The sequence below is a fragment of the Mobula hypostoma genome, chromosome 24 (assembly GCF_963921235.1).
Source record: "Mobula hypostoma chromosome 24, sMobHyp1.1, whole genome shotgun sequence".
Taxonomy (NCBI): Eukaryota; Metazoa; Chordata; class Chondrichthyes; order Myliobatiformes; family Myliobatidae; genus Mobula; species Mobula hypostoma.
In genome coordinates, this window is record NC_086120.1 from 50626061 (window position 1) to 50647976 (window position 21916).

At 43.9% G+C, this 21916-nt stretch overlaps 1 protein-coding gene across 1 annotated transcript in view; it reads left to right on the forward strand.

Annotated features, from left to right (window-relative positions):
* Positions 1 to 21916, forward strand: part of LOC134337248 (unconventional myosin-If-like) — a 165315-nt gene that overhangs the window by 18869 nt on the left and 124530 nt on the right. Inside the window, exon 2 of the mRNA XM_063032098.1 lies at positions 15017 to 15154. Coding sequence (XP_062888168.1) covers positions 15017 to 15154 — 138 coding nt within the window. The remainder of the gene's footprint in view (positions 1 to 15016; positions 15155 to 21916) is intronic.

Genomic DNA, 21916 nt, shown 5'->3' on the forward strand with positions numbered 1-21916 from the left:
ACCCGCCCAAAAGTTGCTTGTGAGCCATCTCGCCGGTCTGTGAGTGAAGCCATGTTCCTGTTCTCTCTCTCTCTCTTCCCCCACGTTGTCCATCGCCATGGCAACGATTACTGCGAACTGAACTACTAAACTGGACTGAACTTTGAGTCACTTTGAAATTTGGTCATTTACCCCTAGACAACGATAGAGCTTGATTGATGCTGTTATCTTAATTCTGTGCACATGTGTGTTTATCATCGCTGAACTGTTGCATTTATTATCCTTTCGATTACTGTGTTGCTTGTTTCTTTAATAAAACTTTCTTAGTTCTAGTACTCCAGACTCCAACTGAGTGATCCATTTCTGCTGGTTTGGCAACCCAGTTACGGGGTACGTAACACACTGAGTTCCGATAGCACGCAGAATACCATCACTGTACATCTGTAGAGGTTTGCCAGTCTTTAATGAAATGACAAATCTGCTCAACATTGTAAGAACTCAGAGATACTGGCATGCCTTCTTCATAGTCTCCTCACATCACTGGGTATTATTAACCTTGTCATAGAACATAGAACACTACAGCACAGTGCAGACCCTGTGTGCCAGCCTTTCAGTTTACTCCAGATCAATCTAATCATTCCCTCCCACGTAGCTCTCCAGTTTTCTATCATCCATGTGCCTATCTAAGAATCTCTTAAATGTCCCTAATGTACCTGCCTCTACCTCCACCAGGCAGGGCTTTCCATTTAAAAGAAAAACTTACTTCTTACAAACCCCCACCCCATCCAATCACCTTAAAATTACATCTCCTGGTATTCGACAGTTCTGCTTCGGGGGGCCAAAGAGAATGTTGGACAGATGCCATATAAATTTACATGTATTAAGTATTTACTGTGATGTGTTGTCAAGGCATAACATGCAACAAAAAACGATTATAAACAGTTATATAAAAAAAGCATGGATATGGAATAAAATATGTAAAACAATATTAATACCAGCATGTATTTACAATGTAAGCAGCTTTATAAAAAGTGGTTTAAAGTGTTAACCGTGCAGTGCCAGGTGGGGGGTGGGGAGACTAACTGGAGTGATTGATCAGATTAACTGCCTGGAGGAAAAATTTTTTAAGATGATGTGATGTTTTCGTTTTAATAGCCCTGTAGCACTTTCCAGAAGCTTTTGGAAAAGGCAGCTTGCAGGGTGGGTAGAGCCTGCAAGGATTTTTTCAGCCTGTTTCTTTGACCTGAGCACATACAAGTCCTGGAGTGATGGTAGAATGCAGCCAGTGATCTTTTCCACTGAACTGACAGTTTGCTGTAATTTTCCTCCTTGTTACATTTGTTCGTGATCTCTCACTTCCCCCGCTCAGTTTTCCCACATGGCCAACTTTGCCTCTTGCTCTATGTTTAACAGTAAACACACTAAGAACATGAGCAGGCTACACTGATCAGTAGCGGCCAAGGGCAGGCTAAGTCCATGTGGGTACAAGAGTCTGCATGGGATGAGGTCATGAAAACATTTTGCTAGCAATAGAAGAAAGGAAACAGAATTCTCCATGACGGATCACTTTTTGGCCACCCAGAAACTCTCTGTAATCCTCAGACTCAACGAAACATGACCTTCACTGCTCCAGCTACAACGGTTGTACTTCTCCAGATTCCCAACACTGCTGATACCGGAGTTTCAATCAACATTACTTATTTAAAGCACACTCCCTTCCCCACAGAATGGATCACCGGACTCTCTGCTACCAACACTGTAACTGCTTGGCTAAAGACTTCCAGGCACCAAAGAGGGACCAAGATCAACATGTCCCTGGGAATCCCATTGCCTTCAGACCACACAGCACACTGCCTTGGATTCATTCCTCCAGGGTAGCTGCAGGAATCCTCAGTAGGAAGTTGTGAGGACTTTTCCAGCTTGGACAACTTCACTCACATCAACACTGAACTGAATCCATAACCTGTGGACTCACTTTCAAGGACTCGACAATTCATGTTCACAGTATTAGCTATTTACTTATTTTATTATTATTATTATTTGTTTTTTGTGTTTGCACTATTTGTTTTTTGCACATTGGTTGGTTGTCAGTCTTTGGGTGTAGTTTTCCATTGATTCTATTGCGTATATTTGCATCTACTGTGAATACCTGCAAGAAAATGAATCTCAGAGTAGTATACAGTGACATATACGTATTTTGATAATGCATTTTCTTTGAGCTTTGATTTACCCTGGAAGAATGAATCCACGTCAGTATGGTGTGTGCTCCGAAGGCAATAGGACTCCCAAGGTGCAGAAAACTGTAAACTCAGCCAGCTCTATCATGGGCACTAGCCTCCGCAGCATCAAGGACGTCTTCAAAAGGTGATGCCTCAGAAAAGGCAGTGTCCATCATTAAGGACCCCCACCACCCAGGACATGTCCTCTTCTCATTGCTACCATCAGGCAGAGGTACAGGAACCTCTTCCCCTCTGAATGGACAATGAACCCATGAACACTACATCACTTTTTTTTCTGCTCACTTTTTGCACTATTTGCTTAATTTAATTTTTATATGTGTACTTATTGTAATTTGAAATATTGTGGAATATTGGTAGCTCGGCTTAGCTATTTGGAAGTTTGATTGCTCATTGAGCTAAGAAAACGTTTGCAAATGTTTCATCTCCAATTGAGAAGCCATCATCAGTGTGCATTTGAGGGTGTTGCTTCCTTAGAATGCTGGCTTATATACTCCTCTGGGGTCTGAATGGATATTGATTAGATGCCTGATCCGATTGGCTGGTTCAAAACCCTGTGAACAGAACAGGTTCTGATTCTGGATAACTTGTTTGCAGCCATCATTACCATCAGGACAACTGCTTCCACAAGTTCTCCTGGCAGCTAGGTCTCAGCAATAAACACACATCACCAGCAGAGCTAGCACACTACGTACTGACTGAAATACAGTGTATTCCATGGCCTCCTCTTATGCCATGATGGGGCCACTCTCGGGGTGGAGGAGCAATACCTCATATTCTGTCTAGGAAGCCTCCAAATTGATGAACATCAATTTCTCCAACATCCAGTAATTGTTCCTCTCCCTTTTCCCTCTTGTTCAATTTCCCACTCTAGCCTCTTGCCTCTTCCCATCACCTCCCCCTGATGCCCCTCTTCCTTCCCTTTCTCCCATGGTCCACTGTCCTCTCCTATCAGATTCCTTCTTCTCCAGCCCTTTAACTTTTCCACCTATCATCTCCCAGCTTCTTACTTCATTCCCCCCTCTGCCACCTACTTGGCTTCACCTATCACCTTCTAGTTTTCCCTACTTCCCCTTCCCCTACCTTCTTATTCCAGCATCTGACCAACCCTACATTGCCAGATCTGATGAAGGGTCTCGGCCTGAAACATCGACTGTTTATTCATTTCCATAGATGCTGCCTGAGTTTCTCCAGCATTTTGTTTGTGTGTTTCAGCAAATGAAAGCTGTCTGCATACATCTGCAACAACATGTGTTAAACAGAAATAATGCAAACAAGGACATGATTATATATCAAATACTCGTAAACCTTAAAATATAACAGTCCAGATTGTTCAAACAGCTTAAGCCAAAAGTTTTATCAAATCTTTAAAAAAAACTTCAGAACAGAAATGCTTAAAATTAAAAGTGAGTGCTATTTACAACTACAGGACTTCTACCGTTTGAATTCGGTTATTTTTCAGTCCACACCTCCAAACCATAAATCATCCTCTGTCCACGGCGAACAGGATGTGTGTTTGCTGTGCAGAGCCCAGCAAAGGTCAAAGACAAATGTGGGAACTGCTCTTCAGTTCACGTATACCTGGGTCATCTTAAATTCTTGACCTCAGAATCAGAATCAGGTTTAATATCACCAGCATATGTCATGAAATTTGTTGTTTTGCGGCAGCAGTACATTGCAATGTGTAATATAAAATCCGTGAGTTACAATAAATATATATATTAAAAAGTTAAATAGTGCAAAAAAAAAGAAGTGGATTCAATGTCTGTTAAGAAATTTTATGGCAGAGGAGAAGAAACTGTTCCTGAATCATTAATCGCATTAATTGACAAACTGCTACACAGGATCGTAAGGCATTGAGGAAGCCAAAGGAACAGAGGGTTGATGGTTGATACATACCATGTCCACTTCAAATAAACAGACTGGTGTTTGTTAAAACAAGGACATAATTTTCAGATAGTTGGAGGAAGGTATAGGCAGGATGCCAGAAAAAGGTTTTTAAAAAAAGAGAGCGGTGGGAGTGTGAAACGAGTTGCCAAGGGTGGTGGTAGAGACAGATATATTACGGATATTTAAGAGACTCTTAGTTAGGCACATGGATGATAGAAACATGGAGGGCTGTGTGGGAGAGAAGAGATATATTGATATTGGAGTAAGTTAAAGTGTTGGTACAAAATTGTGGTTCAAAGAGCTTGTTCTGCACTGGACTGTCTATGTTCTATGACCTCAGTGTGGATGTGTTCTGTGACCTGGATGTGGAACAAAACTCATCAAATAGCAATGACCTTGCTAGCCTATTCACTGCTCATCCTCCATGGAGTCACTTGGCTGTTGCTCTTCTTGATGGCTTCCAGACTGTTGACACAGAGACTTTGTCCAACTCAGATGTAAAATCCCTATTTCCTGATCTTAAATCGAGTTGGCAGGCATTATCTAACTGAAGTGAACGATGTTGAAGTGATTCGAATGGTTTCCATTACTGAGCCTTGAGAACATCTGTCCAATAACTACACAACAATCTGATTGTTCATCGACCTCAACAACAAGGAAAGAATGAGGCATCAACTTTTTGTGTGGGTTGGAATTGGCTTCAAGAATTCATGCTTCTGAAGCGATAACACACATTATGGATACCGAATTTCAGATCAGGAGAGATAGTTGCTACTCTATAGAACTGAATAACCAGTTGACATTTCAGGACTCGGCCCAAAATGTCAACATGTTATTCCTTTCCGCAGATGCTGCCTGACCTTCTGAGTTTCTCCAGCATTTTGTGTGCATTGCTCTGGATTTCCAGCATCTGCAGAATCTCATGTGTTTGCCATTCTGGTTCCCCCTCACCTCTCATCTCCTCACTTGCCCATCACCTCCCCCTGCTGCCCCTTTTCCTTCCTTTCCACATGGTTCACTGAAGATTCCTTCTTTAGCCCATAGAACATTGAGCAATACAGCACAGTACAGGCCCTTTGGCCCACAATATTGTGCCAACCTTGTAACCTACTCTAACATCCTCCTACATAGTCCTCCATTTTTCTTTTATCCATGTGACTATCTAAAGATTTCTTAAATGTCCTTAATACAGGTGTTCCCAAACTTTTTTTATGCAAACTTTCTTATCATTTACCAAGGGGTCCATGAACCGTAGGTTGGAACCACTGCCCTAATAAATCTGTCTCCACCATCACCTTGGTAGCAGGTTCCATGCACTCACCACTTTCTAAACTGACCTCTGATATTTCCCCTCCAATCACCTTAAATTTGTGCCTCCTTATATTAGCCATTTCCAGCCTGGGAAAAAGTTTCTGTGTGTCCAATCAATCTATGCCTCTTAGCATCTTGTAAACCTCTATCAAGTTGCCTGTCATCCTCCTTCACTCCAAAGAGAAAAGCCCTGGAAACAAGTTACTGGTTCACTGCAAACTGTGGCCTGTTGTGGATAGGTTGCCTTAGAAAGTCTCCAGTCAGTAGTGAGACTCTATGCAGATAATCAGCATACAGCATTTTGTGGTTACTGTGATGAATATAAACTGTGTAACTTGCCATCAGAGCATTATTACTTACTGAACAATTTACCAGGACTGAGTTTACTATATTCATTTGAATATTACAAATGTCAGGAGGGAGACACAGTTCATCATTTCTGTGTGGAATTATTATTTATTAAATCCTACTCATTTGAACTTTTGTTGGTATCCTTCACATTAAACATCTAATTACTTACTCAGTTCAGCCTTAAAGTAAGTTTTAATTGATCATACACTGGGTTTACATGACAGATCCAAAATCAGGATTAAAATAGTCTTCCAGAATGAAAGGAACATTGAACACCATGCACGCAACATGCTGGAGAAATTCCACAGGTCAGGCAGCACCTATGGTGAAAAATAAACAGTCAACGTCTCCGGTGGAGACCCTCCATCAGGACTGAAAAGGATGGGGCAGAAGCCAGAATATGAAGGCTGGGGGGGGATACAATCTGGCAGGTGATAGGTGAGAGCTGGTGAGGAGGAAGGTGGGTGGGGAGGGGAGATAAAGTAAGAAGCTGGGTGGTGATAGGTGGAAGAGGTGAAGGGCTGAAGAAGAAGGAATCTAATAGGAGAGCAGAGTGGACCACAGGACAGATGGAAGGAGAAGGGGACCCTGAGGAAGGTGATGGTCAGGTGAGAAGAAGAAAAGGGGTGAGAGGGGTACCAGAATGGGGAATAGAAAGGTGGTCAATTGTCTGTTTTCAGTACTCCAACACTTGTCACCTGGTCACAACTCAGTTCTGAAAATACTTAGTAATTTCTTGGACCATCGTCTGTTTAATGTTTTAATTGGCAAAATTTCCAATTGAATGCTCCATCTTCTTTGGTTCTTTCAGTTCAAAACATTCACAAAGCATCTGTGGATCAACCAGTGGATTTAGGTACATGGCATTAGTTGTAAAAACAGACTTAAAAACCTGAAGGGCCTGAGACAGGTGGATAGGGAACTTAAGAAGTAATTTTGTGTGCTTGCTTTCAATGGCTGAGGCACTGAGTACAAGAGTTGTGATGTTGCGTTGCAGCTGTCCAACACTTGGATTATTGAAGATACTACAGGAAGGGTGTGGTTGCATGAGAGTGCAGAAGAAATTGACCGGGAAAGAGGACTTGCCTTGCTGATGTTGTTTTGTTGTTGCTGCTGCTTGTGCGGTTCTGCTGAGCATAGTGAGCACACAACGTAGGTAGCACGTGGGATCCTTGGGTTGTGCTGGTTGTAACGCAAACGATGCATTTCACTGTAGGTTTCAATGTTCACGTGATAAATAAATCTGAATCTGATGTATTTAGGACGATGAAGACAGAGCTGTAATGGCTAAAGAGACTGGAGGAGAGGTGGATCGGAGGACTGAGTCCGGGTGATCATCTATGAGCTAATCTCTCTCTCGGCATTACCTGAGACATGCTTATTGTGTGATTGGGACGAGAGGAAGTCTTTCAGGCCTTCTAGCCTACACTGGGGTAGAAGGCCTGAAAGAATTCCTCCTGTCCAAATATGTCCACTGGAAACCTTTGTCTTCCTTAATATGTGCTCTAGCAGTGCCTCCAATGCAAATAAAATTAAATCTCACCTGGGAAAACCTTCCAAAGAGGTCTTCTCTGGTAGGCTTCTCTATCCAATACATACTATGAGATCTGCCTCCTGGACACCAGGCCACGATGTACCGTCTCTGACCACAGCTCCATCTGCTGCAGTGAACATCTCTCCTGTTCACCACATTGAAAGCCAATATCTCCATCATCTGATTGTCACCGTGTCACCTGACAAAACCTGAGATTGATCAGCAAAAGGCCAAGTGTAGGGTAATACTAAGAGAGAGAGATTGCCTTCACTTGTCACATGTACATCAAAGTGAAATGTCTCATTTGCTTCAACAACAAACACAAACTGAGGATGTGCTGGGGGCAGCCCACAAGTGTCACTATGCTTCCAGCACCAACATAGCTTGTCTACAACTCAGTGACCCTAACCCTTACATCTTTGGAACGTGGGAGGAAATGGGGGCACCTGGAGGGAAACCTACCCAGTCATGGGGGAAACATACAAACTCCTTACAGACAGCAGTGGGATTTAAAGCACAATTACTGGCACTTTAAAACATCACACTAACCACCCTGCCTACACTAGCTATGGTTTGTAAATGCAAAGAGATTGTGAAATAGGAGGATGTGGATTCTGTGATGCAGATTTGCATTTGAACATTCAATCTTATGCATGCAGCATAAGAAATAAAATGGACAACCTTGAAGTTCAGCTACAGATTGGCAAATATGATGATGTGGCTAAAGGATGGCTGCCATTGGGAGCTGAACACCCAAGGATATACGATGTATTGGAAAGATAGGTTAGTAGGCAGAGGGGGTGGTGTGGCCCTGTGTATAAGAAATAATATTAAATCATTAGAAAGGGATGACATAGGATTGGAAGGTGTAGAGTCTCTATGGGTTGACTTAAGAAATGGCAAGGGTAAAAGGACCCTAATGGCAGTTGTATACAGGCCTCCAAACAGCAGCCGGGATGTGGATTACAAATTACAGCAGGAGGTAGAAAAGGCGTGTCAGAAAGGCAATGTCATGATAATGGTTAGGGATTTTAACATGAAAGTGGATTGGGAAAACCGGGCCAGTACTGGACCTCAAGAGAGAGAATTTGTAGAATGTCTAAGGGATGGCTTTTTAGAATAGCTTGTTGTTGAGCCCACTAGGGGATCGGCTGTGCTGAATTGGGTGTTGTGCAATGATCCGGAGGTGATAAGAGAGCTTAAGGTTAAGAAACCCTTTGGGAACAGTGATAACAATATGATCGAGTTCACTTTGAAATTTGAGAAGGAGAAACTAAATTCCAATGTGTCGGTATTTCAGTGGAATAAAGGCAATTACAATGGCATGAGAGAGGGACTGGCCAACGTTGACTGGAAAGAAACATTCGCAGGAAGGACAGCACAGCAGCAATGGCTGGAGTTTCTGCGAAAAATCTGGGAAGTGCAAGACAGATATATTCCAAATAAGAAGAAATTTTTAAAATGGAAGAAGGACACTACCGTGGCTGACAAGTGAAGTCAGAACCAAAGTAAAAGCAAAAGAGAGGGCATACAATGAAGCCAAAGCTAGTGAGAAGATAGAGGGTTAGGAAGCTTTTTAAAGCTTTCTGAAGGAAACTAAGAAGGTCATTAGGAAGGAAAAGATGGATTATGAAAAGAAGCTGGTGACTAATAGCAAAGAAGATAATAGAAGTTTTTTTAAAGTATATAAAGGGTTAAAGAGAGTTGAGGGTAGGCTTAGGACCAATAGAAAATAATGCTGGAGATATTGTAATGAGAGATACTGAGATGGCAGAGGAACTGAATGCGTACTTTGCATCACAGTGGAAGACATCTGCAGTAAACCAGACAATCAAGAGCATCAGGGAAGTGAAGTTTGTGTAGTAAAATTTACGACTGAGAAGGTGCTCAGGAAACTTAATGGTCTGAGGGTAGATAAATCTCCTAGACCTGATGGAATGCACCCTCAGGTTCTGAAGAAAGTAGCTGGAGAGATTGCGGAGGCGTTAGGGTATTTAAGAAGGGTAGGAGGCAGAAGAAAGGAAACTGTAGACCTGTTAGCCTGGCATCAGTGGTTGGGAAATTGTCAGAATCGATTGTTAGGAATGGAGATTACGGAGAATCTGGAGGCACATGACAAGATAGGCCAAAGCCATCTTGGTTTCCTGAAAGGAAAATCCTGCTTGACTAACCTACTGCAATTTTTTGATGAAATTGCAAGTAGAGTAGGCAAATGAGATGCAGTAGATGTGGTATACTCGGATTTTCAGAAGGCCTTTGACAAGGTGCCACACATGAGGCTGCTTAGCAAGATAAGATCCCATGGAATTACAGGCGAGTTACTAGCATGCGTGGAGCATTGGCTGATCGGTAGAAAACAGGGAGTGGGAATAAAGGGATCCTATTCTGGCTGGCTGCCGGTTACCAGTGGAGTTCCACAGGGGTCGGTGTTGGGACCGCTGCTTTTTACGATGTATGTCAATGGGATTAATGGATTTGAAGCTAAATTTGTCGATGATACAAAGACAGGTGGAGGAGCGGGTAGTGTTGAGGAAATAGAGAGCCTGCAGAGAGACCTAGATAGTTTAGGGGAATGGGCAAAGAAGTGGTAAATGAAATACAATGTTGGAAAATGTATGGTCATGCACTTTGGTGGAAGAAATAAGTGGGCAGACTATTATTTAGATGAGGAGAGAATTCAAAATGCAGAGATGCAAAGGGACTTGAGAGTCCTTGTGCGGGATACCCTAACGGTTAACCTCCAGGTTGAGTCGGTGGTGAAGAAGGCAAATGCAATGTTGGCATTCATTTCTAGAGCTATTGAATATAAGAGCAGGGATGTGATGTTGAGGCTCTATAAGGCACTCGTGAGACCACACTTGGTGTATTGTGTGCAGTTTTGGGATCCTTATTTTAGAAAGGATATACTGACATTTGAGAGGGTTCAGAGAAGATTCACAAGAATGATTCCAGGAATGAAAGGGTTACCGTATGAGGAACGTCTGGCAGTTCTTGGGCTGTATTCCCTGGAGTTCAGGAGAATGAGGGGGAATCTCGTAGAAACATTCCAAATGTTAAAATGCCTGAACAGATAAGATATGGCAAAGTTATTTCCCCTGATAAGGGAGTCCAGGACAAAAGGGCACGGCTTCAGGATTGAAGGACATCCATTTAGAACAGAGATGCGCAGAAATTACTTTAGTCAGAGGGTGGTAAATTTGTGGAATTTGTTACCACGAGCAGCTGTGGAGGTCAAGTCATTGGGTGCATTTAAGGCAGAGATGGATAGGTTCTTGACTCAGTGGGCTGAATGGCCTACTTCTGCTCCTATATCTTATGGTCTTATGGTCTTGCTCAGTGATGAGCTCACCTCTGGTGCACATTCCATAGTAGGATGTGTGCTACACTGGAGTGGCAGAGGGGGTGTGTGCACCTTGTTGTGGAGGGAGGGACAAGTGTTGCAGAATGAGGGGATTTGGTTTTTATAGTGAGAAGATGACAGGGTTGGAAGTGTGTGAAAGGGGCAGTGACATAGGGAGGCCTGTTGAAGATAAGATGTCACATCTGAAGGGTGGAAATGATCACTGGAATGGTGTGGTTCTGAGGGTGGACATTTGGCACCAGACTCTGGCTGCAGTGGCATTGAACTGAATGTCATGGCGAAACCAGATTCTGCACAGACGGCTGACTCCAGTCAGCGCTGTTACATCATGTGACTGAGGGGCCCACCACAACTCAAAGCGGACATTCCAGATCCGCCAAGGCCACCAGTCCTGTGTTGGAGATCAGTGGAACCCTTTCTCCATGAGTCCTCATGACAGGCCGTGGGAGTGTGCAAAGTGCGCTGGGAATGCTGCAGTGTCATGAGAGCGTGGGACATGCCGGGAGTTTGGGGGGGGGCGCGGGTGGGGGAGGTCAGGACATGCCGAGGGAATGTAGGATGTGCCAGGGGAGTGCAGGATGGAACAGGGGAAACTCGGAAGCGGGACAGGATGGAGGAGTGCCGGATGGGACGGGAGAGTGCAGTATGGGGCAGGGGAAACTCGGGGGTGGGACAGGACAGAGGAGTGCTGGATGGGACGGGAGAGTGCAGTATGGGGCAGGGGAAACTCGGGGGTGGGACAGGACAGAGGAGTGCCGGATGGGATGGGAGAGTGCAGTATGGGGCAGGGGAAACTCGGTGGCGGGACAGGATGGGGCAACACAGGGGTGGGACGGGGTGGGGAAGCATGGTACATGTTGCATGAGTGTTGCAGTGCTGTGGGAGCATGGCATTATTGATAGCCCCTGACACAATTTCCCAAAGGAATGAGGTCTTAACCTCCGACCTGCATTGATCACTCAATCAATGTCAGTAAAGGCTGAATCCACCATAGTGTCTGGTCGGTGCTGAGCAGAAGATCTGGGCAGGGCCTCAAATATTATTCCTTTGTCCTGTGGACAGCTTTACAAGTACCGGGTGGTCAACAGTCAGTCCGTCAGATGTATGTCACTAACGCCATGGATTTGGTCCCTCCTACAGTCACCCAGCAACATGAAACTTTTATGTAAAAGTGACCATATAAATAGATGTTACTGTTAATAGAACTTGCTGCACACCAGATTTTGCACAGTAAGAGTACTCATTGCTTTAAGTGCTTTGAAGCATCCTGTAAGGGATGTGACAGGTTCTAAATAAATGGAAGGAAGATCAGCTTTTTTCACCATATACTTTTACATCTATCAGGAATTTGTTCAAATTTATTGTCATTCATCCGGGCATATGTATACAGCTAAACAAAACACCGTTCCTCAAAGACCAGGGTAGAAAACACAGAGAACATGTATCATGTACAGCATATATTAACACAATAATAACTGATTTAAAAAAGTAATCTGTAGATGTACAAGTTGACATATTGTTAAATATACATCTGTATTACTGGCATTGTCATTAATAATGTGCACTGGGAGGTGGAAGGGTTTTCACAAGTCCCAGCCTGGGGAAGAAGCTAACAGTCCTTGCTCTTCTACTGCAGTGCTTTCTGCCTGATGGCAGGGTTGTGGGGTGATGGGAAGGGTCCCTGGCAATGCTGAGGGCCCTACAAATACAGCGTTTCTGCTGTATGTTCTGGATCTGCCCATTAAATTGTTCAAAGTTCTAAGTAGATTTATTATCAAAGTACATATATGTCAGCATTTACAACCCTGAGATGCATTTTCCTGTGGATATTCACAGTAAATACAAGACAGTAATAGAATCAATGAAGACTGCACGCAACAGGACAAACCAACACTGGGCAACAAACAACAAAATGTGCAAATACAAAAGGAAATAAATAACAGCAATGAATAAATAAATATCGAGAACAGGAGATGAAGAGTCCTTGAAAGTGAGTCCATAGGTTTTGGGAACAGTCCAGTGTTGGAGTGAGTGAATTTGAGTGAAGTTATCCCCCCGGTTCAGGAGCCTGATGGTTGAGGGTAATAACTGTTCCTGAACCTGGTGGTGTGAGTCCTGAGGCTCCTGTATCTCCTTCCCGATGGCAGCAGCGAGAAGAGAGCCTGGCCTGGGTGGTGGGTGTCACTGCTTTCCTGCCACAGTGCTTCCTGTAGATGTGTTCAGAAGCTGCATGTCATCTGAGTCATTGCTGGCAGAATAAACACCATGTACAACAGTCGATGCGCGTTTCATTTAAGAGTTTGCATTGGTACATGGATGGGAGGGGTATGGAGAGCTGTGGTCTGGGTGCAGGTCGATAGGATGTAGACACTATGAAGTACGTCTTCAAGGAATGCCACCATGAGAAAGCAGTATCTATCATCAAGGTACCCCATCCCCCCACCCAGGTCATGATCTCTTCTCTCTGCTGCCATCGGGAAGAAAGTACAGGAGCCTTGGATCCCATGCCACCAGGTTCAGGAACAGCTTTTACCCCTCAGTCATCAGGTACTTGAACTAGAGGGGATAACTTCATTCACCTCAAAACTAAACTGATTCCACAGCCTACAGACTCACTTTCAAGGGCTCTACAGCCCATTCTCCATCCCAGAGGTAATGTTACAGCTATATAGGACCCTGGTCAGACCCCACTTAGAGTACTGTGCTTAATTCTGGTCGCCTCACTATAGGAAGCACATGAAAACCATAGAAAGAGTGCAGAGGAGATTTACAAGGATATTGCCTGGATTGGGGAGCGTGCCTTATGAGAATAGGTTGAGTGAACTCAGCCTTTTTCTCCTTGGAGCAACGGAGGATGAGAGGTGACCTGACAGAGGTGTATAAGATGATGACTGGCATTGATCATGTGGATAGTCAGAGGCTTTTTCCCAGAGCTGAAATGGCTAGCACAAGAGGGCATATTTTAAGGTACTTGGAAGCAGGTACATAGGAGATGTCAGGGGTAAGATTTTTATGCAGAGGGTGGTCAGTGCGTGGAATGGGCTGCCGGCAACAGTGATGGAGGTGGATACGATAGGGTCTTTTTAGAGACTCCTGGACAGGTACATGGTGCTCGGAAAAATAGAGGGCTATGGGTAACCCTAGGTAATTTCTAAGGTAAGGACATGCTGTGCACAGCTTTGTGGGCTGAAGGGCCTGTATTGTGCTGTAGGTTGTCTATGTTTCTATGTTTCTATTATTTGTTTTCTGTATTTACACCTTTGCACATTGGCTGTTTGACAGTCTTTGTATGCCATTTTTTTCATTGAGTCTATTGTATTTCTTTGTTATACTGTGTATGCCTGCAATCTCAGGATAGTATGTGATGACACAAACTTAATTTAATAATACATTTGCTTTGTACTTTAAACTTTGAATAACAGTTCAGCACAGACTAGATGGGCCAAAGGGCCTGTTTCTTTGCTGTAGTGCTCTTTGACTCTCTGACTAAAAACAGCATAACTTCAGCCCATCTCCAAAATGCTGACGGGCACATTAAAGGAATTGGTTTGTTATTGTCACATGTACCAAGATACAGTGAAAAACTTTTATTTGCACAGCATCCAGGCAGATCATTCCATAATATAAATATATCAAGGGAGAAAAAAGGGAAAAAATAGAATATGCAAAATCTACACTCATGGGTCACTTTATTAGGTACATCTGCACACCTGCTCATTGATGCAAATAGCTAACAGACAATCATGTGCATAAAAGCATGCAGACATGGTCAAGAGCTTCAGTTGTTCAGACCAAGCATCAGAATGGGGATGAGATGTGATGGAAGTGACTTTGACCGTGGAATAATTATTGGTGCCAGATAGGGTGGTTTGAGTATCTCAGAAACTGCTGATCTCCTGGGATTTTCATACACAACAGTCTCTAGAGTTCACAGAGAGTGGTGTGAAAAACAAAAAAAAACATCCAGTGAGCAGCATTTCGGCAGGCGAAAATGCCTTGTTAGTGAGAGAGGTCAGAGGAGAATGGCCAGTCTGGTTCAAGCTGACAGGAAGGTGACAGTAGCTCAAATAACCACGTGTTTATAACAGTGGTGTACAGCAGAGCATCTCCCAGCTCACATTGCATAACACATTGAAGCTGGAAGCAGACAGGCTCCCGGAGCAGAAGACCATGAACATACATTCAGTGGCCACTTTCATAGGTACCTCCTGAACAGATAAAGTGGCCACTGAATGTAATACTGGAATTATTGAGTGTGATGTGTGTGTGTGTGATGTAAAATTGCAATGTTATAGTCATCCTGTTGAATGTTGTTACCCTGCATTTAAACTTTACATTTACTTTTTTGTACAGGGTAGCAAAGAGAGATATCACTGGCAAAGTCACAATGTCAAGCAGAGTGGGGTGGACGACATGGTCCTTCTGTCCAAAATCACCGAGGATGCGATCGTGGAAAATCTTAAGAAACGTTATATGGACGACTATATTTTTGTATCCTTTCAGTTAAGTAGCAACCGCCCAGCACAATCCTTGCTGATTTGATTTGACACTAATGTTTCAATGTACATGTGACAAATAAAGCTTATCTTTCTCAAAAATCTTTGAAAGCACAGGCAGTGCAGTTACAGGCTGTCGACAGTTGCCTGCAGTATGTTGAAGGTTGGCAAAGATATGGCAAAGATGCTTTAACATTAAGTATGATTGAAATAATAAACATTGAAGTTTGTAAACATATTTGAGGAATCCAAAAGTCAGGAGCAATGGAACGTGAGAACTAGGAAGAGAACCTGGTCCTTGGTCTTGTTCTCATGTGGCCATCAAACAGGAAGCAAGAAGTGAAATCGGTTTGGGTAGGCAGCAGTTGCAGGGATGGCTTTTGAATATCATCTCCTCTTCATTGAGATCCAAGTTCTGAGTTTGCATTTTACTTAATTTCTGGAATTTTGTCTTTGGAGTGAAGCAGGATGAGCGACAACTTGATAGAGGTGTACAAGATCATAAATAGAGTAGATAGCCAAGCACTTTTTCCTGGGGCAGAAATGGCTAATATAAGGGGGCATCATTTTAAAGTGAATGAAGGAAAATATAGGGGGGAATGACAGATGTAGGTTTGTCTCACACAGGGTGTGGTGGATGAGTGGAACATCCTGCTGGGGACCGTGGCAGAGGCAGATTCATTAGGGACAGTTAAGAGACTCTCAGACAGGTACATGGATGATAGGAAAATGGAGGGTTATATGGGAGGGAATTTTGGAGTAGGTTAAAGGTCGACACAGCATTGTGTACTGTTCTATGTTCTAAGTGCAGACAGTCCCAGGGATGGCTGTTTGCTGCATGGGTAGAGATTGAATAAACTGTTCCTGTATTCTCTTGAGTTTGGTAGGATGGCAGGAGATCTGATCACATCGTATAAAGTTCTTACAGGCCTTCTTGTGTGATGAAGCTGCCTGCAGCTGAGAGGACTGAAACCAGGGGTGACAAACTAAGGGGGATCAGTTACTCTTTAGCCTGTATTATTTACGCATAAGCCTCTGTAAACTCTGCCCTCTCCGGAACCTCCACATCCTTCCTGTGATGAGGGGAAAGCACACCAAAACTCTGAATGTAGTTCAGTCAAGTCAAGTTCAAGTTTATTGTCATTCAACTGTGTACATTTATACTACTAAACGACAATATTCCTCTGGACCAAGATGCCCAACACAGTACATATAATTCACACAAATAACACATAATGTAATATTAACACAAATAAATAAATAAACAAATAATAAGGTGTATTTACAACACAGGTTAAAAAGAAAACATTATAACACGACTGGTGCTTCTTGCAAAATGAGACCCGGGTGGTGACAGGGAGTTCAGTAATCTCACGGCCTGGGGAAGAAGCTGTTTCCCATCCTGACAGTTCCTGTCCTAATCTATGGTACCTCCAGCCTGATGGTAGACGGTCAAAGAGATTGTTGGACGGATGGAAGGGATTATTGACAATGCTACTGGGCCCCGCATGTTCAGTACTTTGGATAACTTTCTCTGTTGGGTGGAAGAGAGACCCTGCTGATCCTGCCAGCAGTCCTCACCATCAATCCTTTGTAGGGACTTGCAGTCCGATGCCTTACAGTTCACTGTCAGCTGGTCAGGACACTCTCGGTGGTGCTCCTATAAAAATCTGGTTAGAATGGGTGGGGGTGGGGGGGTCAGGAGACTCACTTATCTCAATCACCTCAAGAGGTGGAGACACTGCTGTGCTTTCTTGATCAAAGAGGTGGTATTGAGGGACAAGGTGAAATCGTCCACGTGTTCACTCCAAAAACTGGATGCTCCTAACTTTCTTCACGGAGCAGCCAGGAATGCGCAATGAAGAGTGGTTAGCCTGCACTTTCCTAAAGTCACAATCATCTCTGTGGTGAATTTAAAAACGCAAACACAAGAAAATCTGCAGATGCTGGAAATTCAAGCAACACACACAAAATGCTGGTGGAACGCAGCAGGCCAGGCAACATCTATAGGAAGAAGTACAGTCAACGTTTTGGGCCGAGACCCTTTGTCAGGACTAACAGAAAAAAGAAATAGTAAGAGATTTGAAAGTGGGAGGGGGAGAGGGAGACCCGAAATGATAGGAGAAGACAGGAGGGGGAGGGATGAAGCTCAGAGCTGGGAAGTTGATTGGCAAAAGGGATACGAGGCTGGAGAAGGGGGAGTATCATGGGACAGAAGGCCTTGGAAGAAAGAAGGGGGGAGGGGAGCACCAGAGGAAGATGGAGAACAGGCAAGGAGTTATTGTGAAAGGGAAAGGGAGAAATTTTTTATATAAATAAATAATAAATTAACGATGGGGGTAAGAAGGGGAGGAGGGGCATTAACGGATGTTAGAGAAATAAATGTTCATGCCATCAGGTTGGAGCCTACCCAGACGGAATATAAGGTGTTGTTCCTCCAACCTGAGTGTGGCTTCATCTCGACGGTAGAGGAGGCCATGGATTGACGTATCGGAATGGGACGTGGAATTAAAATGTGTGGCCACTGGGAGATCCTGCTTCCTCTGGCGGACTCTCACAGCTACCTGGACTATTCCTCCTCCCACTCTGTTACTTGTAAAAAAAAAATGCCATCCCCTTCTCTCAATTCCTCCGTCTCCGCCACATCTGCTCTCAGGATGAGGCTTTTCATTCCAGGATGAAGGAGATGTCTTCCTTTTTTTAAAGAAAGGGCTTCCCTTCCTCCACCATCAACTCTGCTCTCAAACGCATCTCCCCCATTTCATGCACATCTGCTCTCACCCCATCCTCCCGCCACCCCACTAGGGAAAGGGTTCCTCTTGTCCACACCTACCACCCCACTAGCCTCCGGGTCCAACATATAATTCTCCATAACTTCCACCATCTCCAATGGGATCCCACCACCAAGCACATCTTTCCCTCCCACCGCCCCCCCCCACTTTCTGCTTTCCACAGGGATCGCTCCCTATGCGACTCCCTTGTCCATTTGTTCGCTCCCCGTCCCTTCCCACCAACTTCACCTCTGAGTCTGCTGGTGTGATGTACTGTGTCTGGTGCTCCCAGTGTGGCCTTCTGTATATCGGTGAGACCCGACACATATTGGGAGAGCGTTTCGCCGAACACCTACGCTCTGTCCGCCAGAGAAAGCAGGATCTCCCAGTGGCCACACATCTTAATTCCACGTCCCATTCCCATTCTGATATGTCGATCCACGGCCTCCTCTACTGTCGAGATGAAGGCACACTCAGGTTGGAGGAACAACACCTTATATTCTGTCTGGGTAGCCTCCAACCTCACGGCATGAACATTGATTTCTCTAACTTCTGTTAATACCCCTCCTCCCCTTCTTACCCCACCCCTAATTTATTTATTTATTTATTTTCATCCCTTTCCCTCCCACAATAACTCCTTGCCTGTTCTCCATCTTCCTCTTGTGCTCCCCTCCCCCTTTCTTTCTTCCAAGGCCTTCCCCCCCATGATACTCCCCCTTCTCCAGCCTCGTATCCCTTTTGCCAATCAACTTCCCAACTCTTGGATTTATCCCTCCCCCTCCTGTCTTCTCCTATCATTTTGGGTCTCCCCCTCCCACTTTCAAACCTCTTACTATCTCTTTTTTCCATTAGTCCTGACGAAGGGTCTCGGCCCGAAACGTCGACTGTACCTCTTCCTATAGATGCTGCCTGGCCTGCTGCGTTCACCAGCATTTTGTGTGTGTTGCTATCATCTCTTTGGTATTGTCCATAAGATGTAGGAGCAAAATTAGGCCATTCAGCCTATTGAGTCTGTTCCACAATTCCATCATAGCTGATCCCAGATCCTACTCAACCCTATTGATCAGACTGCACTTGGAGCAGTTTTGGGCTTCTTACCTAAGAAAGGATGTGCTGGCATTGGAGCTGGTCCAAAGGAGGCTCACAAGAAGTATCCTGGGAATGAAGGGGTTAACATATAAGGAGTGTTTGATGGCTCTGGGCCTGTACTCACTGGAGTTTAGAAGAATAAGGAGGGATCTCATTGAAACCTATCGAATATTGAAAGGCCTAGATAGAATGGATGTGAAGAGAATGTTTCCTGTAGTGGGGAAGAATAGGACCAGAGAGCACAGTCTCCGAATAGAGGGATGTCCCTTAGGAACAGAAATAAAGAGGAATTTCTTCAGCCAGAGGGTGGAAAATCTATGGAATTCATTACTACAGATAGCTGTGGAGGTTAAGTCATTGGATATAATTAAATGCAGCAGTTGATAGGTTCTTGATTAGTCAGAATGTCAGAGGTTAAGGGGAGAAGGCAGGACAATTGGATTGAGACGGATAATACATGGTGGAAAGGCAGAGTGGACTCGATGGCCCGAATGGCCTAATTCTGCTCCTGTATCTCATGGTCATTTTCATTGAAAGCTTCACAACTAGTTATACCGCAGCTGAGAAATAATTTGTAAGCTGATGAATATATATACATTGGAAGTTTGATCCTTGTGGTTATCTATTCTTCTGGCTACATAAAATTAGCAACATTAAAGCTGGCCATTTGAATTTAGAAAACTTCTTCATCCCGAGATGTTCCTTTTTTTTTACGCAAGTATCCAGATGCCCACCATGAATCATGAAAATTAGTTCTGCAAATTACAGGAAGTCCTAAATATGAAACAAGAACTAACCTTGAACAAAAAATAATGGTTTAACTGTAAGCTGCTTTAGAACAGAAATATATAATCAGAGCATAGCTTGACACTATCAATTTTCAGTTACAATCATCATTTATTTTGCTCTTTACCTTACAATATTCAGCATTTTAATTCAAACAACATCTTGGCTGCTTCAATTTATTCCAAAGAAGGCTGACTTTTAGGAGTTTAGGAGTGCCCTTAGGGCTTTCCTTTCGACTAAACATTTATAATTTCAACATGAAACCTATCAATTTGGCGTTTAAATGAGTCTGCAAAACACCTTCAGAAGCCGACAGACCCTTTTAATCACTGACCTAACTTAGCTGATAGTCGGTTGATATTGGGCCTTGTTATCAAGACTTCCAATGATGCAGAGGCAGGAAATGACATTTTTATCAAATGTATTTAAATCTTTCCAAATGATATGTTCCTGTCAGTTTTCCTTACAGAAACATTCCGGTTTCTGTTGAATAATCGGTTCAGTCATAGCTTGTAGACCGTAGACCATAAGACATGAGAAGCAGAATGAGGCCATCTGGCCCATCGAGTCTGCTCCACCATTCAATCATGGCTGATTCTTATTTCCCCTCCTCCACAATCCCATTTCCCGGCCTTCTTCCCGTAACCTTTGATGCCATGTCTAATCAAGAACCTACCAATCTCTGCCATAGATACACCCAACGATCTGGCCTCCACAGCTGCACGTGGCAACAAATTCCACAAATTCACCACCCTTTGACCAAAGAAATTTTTCCACTTCTCTGTTCTGAAAGGGCGCCCCTCTGTCCTGAGGCTGTGCCCTCTTGTCCTAGGCTCTCCCACCATGGGAAACATCCTTTCCACATCTACCCTGTCCAGGCCTTTCAACAGTTGAAAGGTTTCGATGAGATCCCCCCCCCCAACCTTCTGAGTTCCAGCGAGTACAGACCCAGAGCCATCAAATGTTCCTCGTATGATAACCCTTTTGTTCCTGAAATCATCCTTGTGTCCCTCCCCTGGACCCTCTCCAATGCCAGCACATCTTTTCTAGGATGACGGGCCCAAAGCTGTTCACAATACTCAAGGTGAGGCCTCACCAGTGCCTTATAAAGCCTCAGCATCTAATCCTTGCTCTTGTATTCTAGACCTCTTGAAATGAATGCTAACATTACATTTGCCTTCCTCCCCACCAACTCAACCTGCAAGTTAACCTTCAGGGTGTTCTGCACAAGGACTCCCAAATCCCTCTGTGTCTCAGATTTTTGGATTTTCTCCCCGTTTAGAGAATAGTCCACGCGTTTATTTCTGCTACCAAAGTGCATGACTATGCATTTTCCAACATGGTATTTCATTTGCCACTTTCTTGTCAATTCTCTTAATCTGTCTAAGTCCTTCTGCATCCTACCTGTTTCCTCAACACTACCTGCCTCTCCTCCACTCTTCGTATCATTGGCAAACTTGGTAACTAAGCCATCTATTCCATCATCTAAATCATTGATATACAGCATAAAAAGAAGTTATCCCAACACCGACCCCTGCGGAACACCACAAGTCACTGGCAGCCAACCAGAGAAAGATGTTTTTATTCCCACTCGCTGCCTCCCACCAATCAGCCAATGCTCTAACCATGCTAGTAACTTTCCTGTAATACCGTGGACTCTTAACTTGGTAAGCAGCCTTATGTGTAGCACCTTGTCAAAGGCCTTCTGAAAGTCCAAATATACAAGATCCACTACATCCCCTTTATCTATCCTACTTGTAACCTTCTCAAAGAATTCCAACAGGTTCGTCAAGCAGGATTTTCCCTGAAAGAAACCATGCTGACTTTATACCATCTTGTCCTGTGTCACCACGTACCCCATCACCTTATCCTTAACAATTGACTCTAACATCTTCCCAACTACTGAGGTCAGGCTAACTGGTCTATAATTTCCTTTCTGCTGCCTTCCTCCTTTCTTAAAGAGTGGAGTGAAATTTGCAATTTTCCAGTTCTCTGGCACAATGCCAGAGTCCAATGATTTTTGAAAGATCATTTCTAATGCCACCACAATCTCTGATGGTACCTGTTTCGGAACCCTAGGGTGTAGTTCCTCTGGTCTGGCTGACTTGTGT